The 12196-nt window shown below is 43.1% G+C and overlaps 2 protein-coding genes across 4 annotated transcripts in view; one reads left to right on the plus strand and one right to left on the minus strand.

The window, feature by feature from the left end:
• Positions 1-4: 4 nt before the first annotated feature.
• The window catches only part of LOC144587128 (uncharacterized), a 48240-nt gene continuing 36048 nt past the window's right edge, over positions 5-12196 (plus strand). Inside the window, exons 1-3 of one of the 3 annotated variants that reach the window (XM_078386610.1) lie at positions 5-152; positions 3273-3376; positions 9952-10064. In XM_078386610.1, the coding sequence (XP_078242736.1) occupies positions 125-152; positions 3273-3376; positions 9952-10064 (245 nt within the window). In that variant the 5' untranslated portion in view covers positions 5-124. Of the gene's footprint in view, positions 153-3272; positions 3377-6222; positions 6298-9951; positions 10065-12196 lie in introns of those variants that run through there. The other 2 variants (XR_013542320.1, XR_013542321.1) reach the window with 2 other exon arrangements.
• The window catches only part of C3 (complement C3), a 69376-nt gene continuing 68558 nt past the window's right edge, over positions 11379-12196 (minus strand). The window contains exon 40 of the mRNA XM_072991547.2: positions 11379-11675. Coding sequence (XP_072847648.2) covers positions 11534-11675 — 142 coding nt within the window. The 3' untranslated portion in view covers positions 11379-11533. The remainder of the gene's footprint in view (positions 11676-12196) is intronic.

Here is a 12196-nt window from a genome sequence, read left to right on the forward strand (position 1 = left end):
CTGGAGACTTGCACTCCCACATGTATTGCCAGGAAGAGAAAAGGTGCAGGAAAACCAGGTCTTCTGCTTTCCCCCAGAATGGCCTCGATGGCTAGTTGTCAGGGGGCACTGAGTCACAGAGACCATGGAAAGAGTGGCATTTCCTCCTGCAGGTAGGTGGGAGGGTGAAGTGGGTGTTTATGTGGGAAGGTGCAGAGGGGCAAGTGAGAGAGAGAGAGAGAGAGAGAGAGAGAGAGAGAGAGAGAGAGAGAGAGATCAGACATTCAGACATTCTGGGGAATGCTAAAACATGCAGAAAAATAAATAGTAAACTTGCTTTCCACATCCCATGAATCTACAGAATTCAGTCCCACTCTCCTTTGGGGCAGAATCTTTTACAGAGAACTCAACAACCGAAGGGCTGCAAAATGAAACATTACAAGTATGTCATGCTTATTAAAAATGTTTTTTTTCCTAATCTTTAAATAATGAGGTATGAACTGTGAGAACATTTAAAGAAAACTTTAAATCCTTCCGAGGTATGAAATGCCACAGTTTCCTTTGAATTTGCTATTGAGAGCTTTCCTTCCCCTTTTTATTAGTTTATTTATTTATTGGTCAGGTCCGTAGCCTATCAAAGCATCATATCTGGCTCTTTCCCCACTCCCTTTTTCCTCACAGCCACCTCCTGAGGAAGGTCATGCTGAGACAGAGCAAGTTCTGTGGCTCAATAGGGAATAATATCCTGATCTCCCAAGACGTCATCCAGCACTCTTACCACTAAGCCACACTACTAAGCCACACTGTCTCCCCAAAACTGCACCTGTCCACCGTCTTTCTCCTCTGAAACTCAAGGCAGGATTGCTGACTGCTGCTAAGCTATCTCCCATCCAAGCACAGACCAGACCCAGACCTGCATATGTTTAACAATGGAGTTCCAGCCAGTGCTTTCATCCCATAATACCACTGTATCTCTGTGCTTAAAGAGGGGGCAGGGAACTCTGTACAATGGGTTCCCCACACAGGATAAAAAGGGTAAAAAGCAACAAACAAGAATAGCAAGAGGAATCACAATTGTAAATTCTGCAGCTTTCTTCGTATTTTTGCAAAGAATGCTGAAGGGCCTCACCTAGGGGACGTTTTTGCTGGAATGGTTTTCTTTCTTTCCAGGTCTCAAGTGAGTCACAAGTTGGGCAGCTCCCAACTAATCATGCTACTAATCATGGCTCCGTTGCTGTTCCAAGCTTACAGCACAACTGGCTTTCCACACCACGGCGCACCTTGCACTTTTTCAGGAGGAGGGACCCTTCAGTTTCTGCGAGGTGCTCTTTGAAGCTCAGTACACACTTAAGGGATGACCTCTGCACTGGGACCACCGTAGGTCCTTCTTTTGTTTTATTTTCCCACCAGTCATTAAATTAGAACTATAATGCTTGTCCAGCAATTTTTATAGCAATTTTTGTTTTTCAAATGTTGGTAGGGCCATTTACGTGTGTTGCCAAAAATGACAGTCAACAGAATGTTCTTTTGCTCATTTTTTTTTAAAAAAGCATTATACTGCTTTTTTTTCTAAAAAAAGCAAAAAATATATTTTAAAAATCATAATTGAACCATATGCGCAGAGTTCTTTCACACCTGCAGGCCGGAAAGAGATGAGTCAAGGAGCCCCAGGTGTTGCTAAACTCCAACTTCTCCTTCCCTCAGCAGACTGCCTGGTGCCTCTCAGAGGTGGTGTTGGAGTCTCCTTGGCTTATGCTTGGGGACTTCACGCTGAGGCAGTTTTGTCTGGACTGGCTCAGGACTTCATGTCTTCTGGGAGAACCATGGGTCTGTCCAAAATGGTATCTGCCTCCCACTCGTGCTGCAGAATACACTTTTAGAGTTGTTTTCTGTACTGGGGTAGTTGTTGGTGATTTGGGTTTGGAGGAACTCTCTGTAATTCCTATGTCATGGACAGATCATCATTTGGTGGGCTTTAGACTCACTGGAACTCAGAGCCTCTGCAAGGATGGGCGACCAATTAAGACGGTCTGCCCTGGGAGGCGTATGGATCCAAATGATTTCATGATGGCTCTTGGGGAGTTCCCTGTTGTCTCGGTAGGTGATTTTGTTAAAGCCCCTGTTGACCTCTGGAACAGGGAAATGGCCAGGGCTGTTGGCACAATGGCTTCTAAGTGTTCCCTCGCACAATGAATGGGATAGAGATGTATACTATCCGGATCTACCCGGATCACCCGCGCGGGTCAGGAGGTGAGGCTGAGGAGCCTGACACCGAGAAAGGCCCGGAAGGAGAAGGCACGAAACCGGGCCTTCTCGGCGGTGGCTCCTTGCCTCTGGAACAGTCTCCCTCCAGAGATTCGTGCGGCCCCTACGCTGAGCATCTTTAAAACCCAATTAAAAACATGGTTGTTCATTCAGGCCTTCCCTCCAGCCAACTCTTAATTTTTTTCTTTGCTTTCTCTTACTTTCCTATTTTTTTAAATTTTATTGTAGCTGTTACTGAATCAGCATGTATTTATCTGTGTTTTATTGTCTGTTTTTGTATGGAAGCCGCCTAGAGTGGACTGGTAGCCCAGATAGGTGGAGTATAAATAAATAAATAAATAAATAAATAAATAAATAAATAAATAAATAAATAAATAAATACCACCAGCAAATATCTCCCCTGTAAACAGGCATCTGAATTAATGGGAAACCCTCTAGAGCAAGATTAGGCGAAGTTTAGCCTTCCAGAGGTTGGTGACTACATTTCCCAGGGGTCCTAGCCAGAAAACGTCAGTGGCAGGAAACTCTGAGTGAATCTGACTGAACACGGGCTAGAGCTCAGGGGAAGGCCTATTCTGTGGCAGTGGTCATGGCAAAGAAGCCATTTTTTGCCACCGCTATTGTGCCTGCACAAAGGCGCCCAGTGGAGCTTTTTCAAGTGATCAGTCACCTGTTGTATCGTGGCCCACAGGAAGATAGATAGTACTGAGCGCTCAGTAGCTTGCTGTGAAAAATTTGCACAGCACTTCGCAGGCAAAATTGCTTGGATCTGCTCTGATTTGGATGCTGTCGTTAATACAGGTCCTGTAGAGGTAACTATGGCTCCTGCTTGTCCTGTGTTGATGGATAAGTTTCAGTTTTTGCAGCCTGACGATGTGGGCAGGGTCCTTGGAGCGGTGAAGGCTACCACTTGTCTGCTAGACCCTTGCCCATCCTGGCTTATAAAAGCGGCTGAGTAGGTCTCCTGCATCTCTGCATCTGGACTCCAGTGTTCCTGCTCCTGCCTTGGTCTGTGCTTATTTCTGCAGGTCTCTTCCATCTTGGTGCCTTGTTCTGGCTCCGTGCTCCTGGTCCTGCAACCTGGCTCCCAACCTGGTGCTCCTGCCTCTGCTTGGTCATGACCAGCTACACAGTGAGTGTCTTTGGACTCAATACCCTGCATGGTGGACTGGGTCCTGGTGCCCTTGCCCCTGGTGAGAGGCTCCCTGTGATATCTTGGACTTTGACAGGTGCTCTGCGTCAGTTGAAAACTAAATCAGGGAATAGGGTTGCAGCCTGTGCTGGAGGGAGTTACATTCCCTCTGAAAACACAGGTCCTCAACTTGGGGGTGTTCCTGCATTCACCTCTGAGCCTGGATGCCCAGGTGTCAGCAATGGCCAGGAGTGCACAGTTAGAACTAGTGCATCAGCTGGACCTGTTTCTTGAAAGGTCTGATCTGGCCATGGAGACATATGCCCGAGTTACATCTCAGTTGGATTACTGTAACATGTTCTGTGTGGGCCTATGTTTAGAAAGTGTTCGGAAAGTCCAAAGGGTCCAAAATACTATTGCCAGATTGTTAATTAGATCTGGTTACAGGGAACATATAACTTCCCTGTTACAGCAGCTCTACTGGCTGCCAATCGGTTTCTGGGCACAATTCAAAGTGCTGGTTTTAACCTACAAAGCCATAAATGGCTTGGGTCCAAGCTACAGTATATCGCAGACATTGAGTACACCCCCTCAGGTTTCACAAATATTTTAGTATATCTTTTCATGTGACAACACTGAAGAAATGACACTTGGCTATAATGTAAAGCAGTGAGTACTGTATACAGCTTGTATAACGGTGTAAATGTGCTGTCCCCTCAAAATAACGCAACACACAGACATTAATGTTTAAACCGCTGGCAACAAAAGTGAGTACACCCCTAAGTGACAATGTCCAAATTAGGCACAAAGTGTCAATATTTTGTGTGGCCACCATTATAAGCCCTTTTTAAAGAGTTTAGAAATAGCTTTCGAAGTCAGCAAGACTTTGATCTTTTAAAAAAACACACAATAATTTGGTTCCAGAACTGAGGCACTAGAGCACCTAAACATGCACACAAAAGCACTCAGCAGAGGAGAAAATCACAGGAACAAAATCTTTTTACAACTTGTTCAGACAGTTCCTTTAAAATACATCTCTTACAGACTCTTAAGACTCTGACTACTGAATACTACTGACTCAGATTCCCCAGTTTAACTTCACTGTGAGTGGATGCAAGTGAATATCCTTTCTACTCCTTTCTAGTAAGCTCCAATCATTTATGCTTCTCCACCTCAGACTTCCAAAGGGAGAAGATATCAGTGCAATACTTATCCAGGATCTATTCTGTGCCCCTCAAGGCAAGATGGATACCTGAGGGGCAGTTTTGTTGTTTTCAGCAAACATTGAGGATAGGTTAATGTCTGTGGAGGAGCAGGGGAAGTGTCCATTCTACAGCAGATGGAGCCAGTGGGTCACTTGAGGTCCATTATGCCATTTAGATGCAAGGATCAGACTAAATGGTGTATTGCTCCTTCCCACAATCTCAATGGTTTTAGACCTCACACCAAAAGGACCAGTGTACACATGCTCATAGACCAAGACAGACAGAGTGGGATATGATATGCACTAAGATAACAGCAATTTTTCTTGACAGTCTTTTTAAAGAATCTGGAGTAATGTTAGTGCTACATCAGTTGACAGTTTAAACACATTTTGCACTAAAATTATGTACTGATACATCTTTTCAGTGCTATTTTGGTTATTAAAAATCTTTTTTAAAGGGCTTTGGGTCACCTATATGTGAAAGGAAACATGAACTACAGTATATATAAATGGGGAAAACCATTTCTGCAAAAGCTATAGTTTGCAGTGAAATGATTCTTCTGAAAATAGGCTTTAAAGGTTTTGCACTACATTAATATTCTAATGAACAATTTGAGCCTTAATAGATGTTGAATCAAGAGCTACATGCAATGAAAATGTTAAATACATGTACAACAAAAATGTTGGTAAAGCCATCCCTTGGAAAACTGGTTTTATATGAAATCTTTGCTCTGGTTCAGGTTTTGCACTTTCCAGATATACTGCTAAATCATCTCAATAATAATAATAAAGTCAATATCTTGTGGGATTTCCAGATCCAAACTGATAGACACCTTGAACATAACACACCAGACATAGCTGCAATCCGTTTGTGCAATTGTTGGGCATTTACAGATGCGATGTGGCACAGTTTGATCCTTTTCTTGGCAGAGTTGGCATTTGCTGTTAGCACTAATTCCTTGGATTTTGGCTTTCATTACGTTGGTTTGGAGTGCTTGTTCTTGTGCAGCAAAAATCAAGCCTTCAGTTTCTTTCTTAATTTTCCTGATAGCAAAACAGTTATTGATCTGCATGATCATGTGAGGGGAGAGAAGGAGAGGCATTAACTGATCCGATGCAGGTGGGATACACTGGCCACTTAACACTTCACCAAAGGAGAAGACAAAAATCATGCTGGTTTCCATAAAATTGCATATGCAAACTTTTATGCAGAGAAGCAAAATCAGACCTGAATTAAAATGTGTCTTACCTGAGTGGGGAAGATGGTGAGCAGGTGACCTGTGTGCCTGTAGAGTCTGAGGTCCTGGTGCTGCTAAGTATGGAGGGCCAACGCCAAAGTCTTTGATCTCCTTCCCGGTAGTTCTTTATCTTTAAACTGGACTTGGACTGGACTGCCCTTCAATTGGAGAACACCTTATTAAGGAGGATTATGCTCTGGCAGAGGGCTGTTCACCCTTAAAGAGAACATGTGGCTGTGAGAGTATGGCTTGATACTTTGGTTAGTTTCCCTTGTCTTTGACATTAAGTTCACCAGACACAGACATCACTTGCTGTTATAACGGTTGAACATTTATTTTGGAACTATTGAATGAACAGTTGTCATCAACTTGAACATAATCTTTCTTTCTTCCCTCCAATGCAGTGGGAAAGGGCTTCCAGTCTTCTAAACCAAATGGGTGCTCATAACTAGAGTTCTACGGGCCTGGCAGCTCAGCAGGTGATCATTCCTTTACTGTCACCCCCGTCTGTACAGGCATCAAGGGCACGGATGCCTCTCCCAAGAAATTCTCCCACTTGGGCCCCTCCCTAGGTTCCAATATCTCCCATGTCCTTTCACTTCTGGTGTCTTCTTCATTTCCCATGCTCGCCATTGGCTCCTTTCTCTCCTCTCCTGCTCTACCTTCTCTTTCTCCTCACGTAATCCCTTTCTCCGCTCTCCTGCTTCAGCTTCTCCCCAGTCTGATAGTTTCGGGGGGGGGGGGGAATCACTGTCATTCTCGGATGATCAGCCTCTTCCCTGGGCACTTTCAACCTCTCTCACCTATAAGTCCAAGGATCTTGTATCCACATCCATCCCCAGCCTGGTGGGCAGTGTTCCCTCTTTCCTTATCTCTTCTCCCTCTGCTGTTTCTATCTCCTCCCCCTCCCTTTCCTCTTTTCCTGGCTGTTCATCTTCTTCTTCCACCCCCTTGAGGGACTCCTCTGAGGTTTCCTTTGGAGGCACCGTAAGTCCATAGTCTGCTGTCTCGCCTCCTGCCTCACAGTGGCCACACTAGATGCAGGCAAAGTCAGCAACGCCTAAATCAGGGGTCAGGGAACTTTTTTACCTTTTACCCCTCAAAAAAAAAATTTATATAAGCCAACATTACCCCCTTGATTTGAAAGGAAGGAAATGATATAGTATTTGATGAAGCCACCCTTTTTTCCCGCCTTAATTCAAGCCTTGCCTGTTCCTTTTTTCATAGTTTTGAGTCAGTCTCTCTCTCTCTCACACACACACAAACACACATCCACCCACCCTCACCCACCCTTTGTTCCTGCCTTAATTCAAGCCTTGCCTGTTCCTTTTTTCATAGTCAGTCTCTCTCTCTCTCTCTCTCTCTCTCTCTCTCTCTCACACACACACACACACACACACACACATCCACATCCACCCACCCTCCATCCATCCATCCATCCATCCATCCATCCATCCATCCATCCATCCATCCATCCATTTTCTCCATATATTTAAATAAGCTTGATGAAGCCCTCGGTCTCTCGCACCTTCCTTCCCCTTGTTAACTTGATCCTTTCCCGCCTCCTGCTTGCTTGCATTCATTTCTGGAGGAAGCAGTCATTCAAAGCCCCAGATTGATTGATTGCTCAGGGCTATTCCACAGCTGTAGCCAATTAAGCAGGCTTATCGCCAATCTCTGAACGAATGGAGGATTTACAAGTGCCTGCTGCAATCAGGAAGTAACAGGGAGAGGTGGCTTTCAATTTGAGGTTTGGCTGCAGGGGTGGGGGTGGGAGGGAGGGGGGATAGCGCTCTGCTCATTACCCCCCAGGATTTTCACTTTTACCCCATTTGGGGTAATTTATCCCTGTTCCCCAACCACTGGACTAAATGGACTGACTCCTGGAGGCAGCATGCCGCCCACTCTGGTAAGGGTGAGCTGGTCAGATATAATCCAGTCAAATCAGGAGCTAGAACTACCAACATGTAGGTATGGCTGGAAATAAAGTATTTGAAAAGCCTGATCAAACAAAGGAAAAGTCTTAACCTGGTGATGAAAAGAAAGCAGGGTTGTTACAAACCAAATTTCGTTAGGGAGACGGTTCCACGGTTAAAAACAAAACCCACCACTAACACCAAATTGAGATCTTGAAGGGGGAAGAACTTATCGTTGTAATTTCCTGGCCGGAACATTTTCATTTTATAATTAGTATTTGCTCAAATATTTCCTCTGGTTAATGAACTGTGGTTTTCAGCTGCAGTCTAGAGGCTCTGTCAGTTAAAGATCTGATTCATACTTGTAACCACAATGTGGAGGCTGCTTGGAATGGAATCCGCAGAGCAGGCTGTGGGGGGAGTGGGCAGACGAAGACCACCTGATGGTCTTGGGGACAGCTCAGATGATGCGCCAGAATATTAAGCTTTCATTAAGGGGGGGGAAAGGAACCCCTTTTTTCTCTTTACATTGAGAAGAATCAACAAAAATAATGCAGACTGTAGTTTACCTCATTGCTCTCCTAAGTGCAGAACCTGTTTCCACCTACCAGTATTCTGTGTAAAAAAGCAAAAGGTTTGGTTGACAAGCTCTTGTTGGCACTTAGTGCATCAGTATTAGGTGACATTTCATTGTAATTTTAAGGTGGTTGGTATTAGTTGTGCTAGACAACATAATTGAACATTTGTTGTTCCAAGTAGACATAGGATGGTCTCCTCCCTATGGGATAATTACTTATTTGTTAATTGCAAGTTTATGACATGGCTGGGTGAAGATTCTGGGAATAGTCCAAAAAGTTATTTTCTTGCGTGCTGCTCTCCCATTTATCTTCAACATTGTTTCTAGCTAAAAGTAGCCCTTTGTGTTTTTGCAAGCATAAGAAAAAATGTGTTTTGGACACAGTTCCCCCAAATATTTTCTAAATTCTTTGTACACAACCCCGCCTTCATGCATATTTCTATATCCTGATCTAAAGGAAAGCCAAGATCTGGAAAAATAAGGGGAATTTTTTCTAAAAGTCCATTTATTATGCCAAATAATTACTTTTATGAACTTCTTCAGTGCAACTGATTCATATATGAAATCATACTTTCTAGTATAATTTTTGACTGCCGGATGAAGTTTGGAAACAGATTTTCAGAGGAAAAAAACAAAAGAAAAATTAAAAAAAGCCAAAACTGTTGTGGTACCTTAAAGACTAACACTCCAACACTGGAGACATTCAAGAGAAAATTGGGCAACCATCTGTCTGGTCTGCTTTGATTTGGATTCCTCCATTAGGCAGGACTCAGCAACTTTATAGGTCCCTTTCAACTCCATTATTATATGATATATTCTTATGTGAGCTTTCATGGACAAGTTCACTTCCTCAGACAGAGCTCTCTGTAGATTTTAATTTACAACATGTATAATTTGCTAATTCATATATATAAGGATTTTTCTTTCTTATATAAATATTTACTGATATACATAAGAGACTTGTGATTGATGAGTGTGATTCAAATGTTTTTGTGTCTTATGAATTTATTACCTTTGTAACTGCTGTATTTCAAAAGCTCCTGAAGGTTTCCAAATAATTAATTGGCTTAAACCCAATTGGGCTCTTTTAGTTAATAAAGCCCATTTCCCCACAACTTTAGACTTCACACTTCAATCCACTTTCATTGTTATGTGTGAAATATGAAGAACCCTGGTCAATTTTGATAGTTCATTGGATGCATTACAGCAAGGAAAGGGGAATCCTAGTCCTTGGAGGTTCTAGTGGTGCCCCACTCTCATGGGAAGTCAGATGGGGCAGGGTGAATCCTTGGGAATGCAAGTGGGGTGAGAGGCGGGAACCATGTATTATCAGAGACTGAGAAAGCAACCGGCTTGGCAAACTGAGGAAGACAAGTGGGGCAAGGGGATACAATTGCCTAACTTTGCTCGCCTCTCACCTTTCCCTGCAGGGGAAAGACAGGGAAGAGGCCACAGATTCCTCCAAACTGAGATTGAAGGGGGATAGCATGGAGGTCGATTAAACTGGCGTAAGCTAGAATAAGAAAGCAGTTGGATGTTAAATATTAGATAAGGTCCTACATACTTTGATGTCATTGCAAGGAAAGAAAAAGTGGAGAAAGACTCTGCTGTCATTTACACAAGATTTCCCCTTCCATTAGCCACCCACAGGATCTCGGCAACCACAGGGAAAAAGGCAAACAGCCTCCAGCAGAGAGAAACTGGAGCAGAGAATGTGCTTTTTGACACCTATGAAGAATAAGCACAAAACTATGTAAGTAGTTTCAGTTCTGCTTGATGAAAATCTCCTTATGCTCTCTAGTTTTTGAGGCTTTGATGTAAAATGCACAGTGCCAAGGCAGGCCACATCACTATGGAAGACTCTTTCAGAATGACCCACAGTAGGTATGACCAAGTAAAAAGCTGTCCCAGTTCATAACATATGTGAGGGCTTTCTCCAGGGCCTTTCTAATGATTACACTATATCCAAGTATCTGTCAGCCACTAGAACAGACACCACTGGTGGCACAAACCCACTATTTCTCCCTCTCCTCTAGAGCTCTGTGCCCTCCCAAAATTTACTCTAGAGCTGACTTGGAAGGGAAGAAGGGAAAGTCCCACTTAGGGCTGTAAATCTTTCTCCTCTTCTCACATGTGGGGAGGGGGGAGGAGGTTCTGTCATGCAAGAACAAGGAACCATGATTTTCTCCATCTACCCTTTGCCTGTGAGACAGGAAGGAATTTTCTTTTGATCTCAATGATAGGTTTTGTATTTGCCATAATGAGCTTTATTCAAATTATACTGTACAAATTGTACAGCTACCTTACAAAGACTTCACAAGCATCCGGTATACTTTTGCATCCTTTTGAACAAGCAACCAATCCTTCTGTGCTTGCTGCCTATACATATTTTGCTTCACAAAGGGAAAAGACATTCACTTTTGCTGAGACTTTTTGTGAATATTGTAGAAACAGTGACCACAACAAAAGTCACTCATGTCATTCTTGCACTGAACATACCGTATTTTTCCATTTATAATACGTCCCTGTTTATAAGATACTCCCTGCCCCGCCCCTTTTTAACCCCCAAATTAAGAAAACTTAGCTTTGAGGATTCGGCCTCTGGGCTCAGAACAGTCTGACATTTTGAGTCCCGGTTGTATCTGAGTCTACAGGCTCCACCCCCAATTAGATATGTTTCACTTGGTTTGTTCAGGATCAGCTGACATCACTTCCATAAGTCTTGTGATTGGAGGAAGCAAAGTCTCCTTACTATAGAAAGCTAAGCCTTGTCATTGAAGGAATTTGCTCAGCTTGCATTCAGATGAAAACCTAATTGATTTAGGGAGTTGAAAGCTTATTACTAAGTGTGCAGAACAGAACCAATCCCTTTTTAGGTTTTCCTCCTGTCTTGTTCTTCCCTTGTGCCAAATTTTAGATTTCATAATCCTTGGGTCAAGGCCCTGTTCTATGAAACTTCAAGTTCTCCTATGTTGATACAGCAGCCACTCAACCAGTTTTAAAAAACCCACCAAACACCATATTAAAATATTAAAATGTGAACTTAACAATTAACACAACACCCAAGTAAGAAATCAGCTCTTTATTATAAACCATTTGGAGAACAAAACAGATTATCAAAAGATACAGGAAGCTAGAGCTTCAGGAAAAAGGATAACTTCCAAGCGATGGATCAAAAGCTCACATGATGTGAGTAACTCATTGCAGATGATGTTTTCACCATTAGCTCTGGCAGCCCAAAATGGTCAGTGTTCTGGAAAACTGGAGGAGGTCCTCACACAGGTTCTGGAATTCTTCCTCTTGACATTCATCATCATCTGGCCATCTCTCGATCCAGGTATCCTTGCTGATCAAGTAGTTGACACTGGAAAAGAGAGAGGAGGGAGATTTGTATCTTTGTTTTACAGGCAAACTGATCAAACAGGTGCTGTGAAGGCACCTTCTAGGGTTGGACTGAATTGACTACAACCATGTTTCACAGAATTCATATTCCAACCTCATCAAACTGCCACCTTTGTTTTCATTGTACTTTGGATAAATGATGCGAATTTCTTACAATGGGAAGAGAATTGGAAGAAACAATGTTTTGTTTTTCTATGAAATGTTTGAGGTCTTTTTTGAATTTAGAGAAATTCAAAATAGCTACACACATACACACAAACTACGATAGGTTTCTTTACAACCAGGTGAGGGCAACATTACAGTAGACATCAACTGAAAGCGTATCAGAAAGGAGAGATCTCTTCGGGGTCCCTGGGACAAACTGTTCCAGGATCAATCTGGCAGATTAGACAAGGTGTGACAGTGGGGATTCTTGACAATCCTCTGGTCCTGTGGCCCTGCCCACTCCCAGGTGGACAATTTCACTTTCCACACACAGTGAAA

Source organism: Pogona vitticeps, chromosome 2, assembly GCF_051106095.1.
Source record: "Pogona vitticeps strain Pit_001003342236 chromosome 2, PviZW2.1, whole genome shotgun sequence".
NCBI classification, from domain to species: domain Eukaryota; kingdom Metazoa; phylum Chordata; class Lepidosauria; order Squamata; family Agamidae; genus Pogona; species Pogona vitticeps.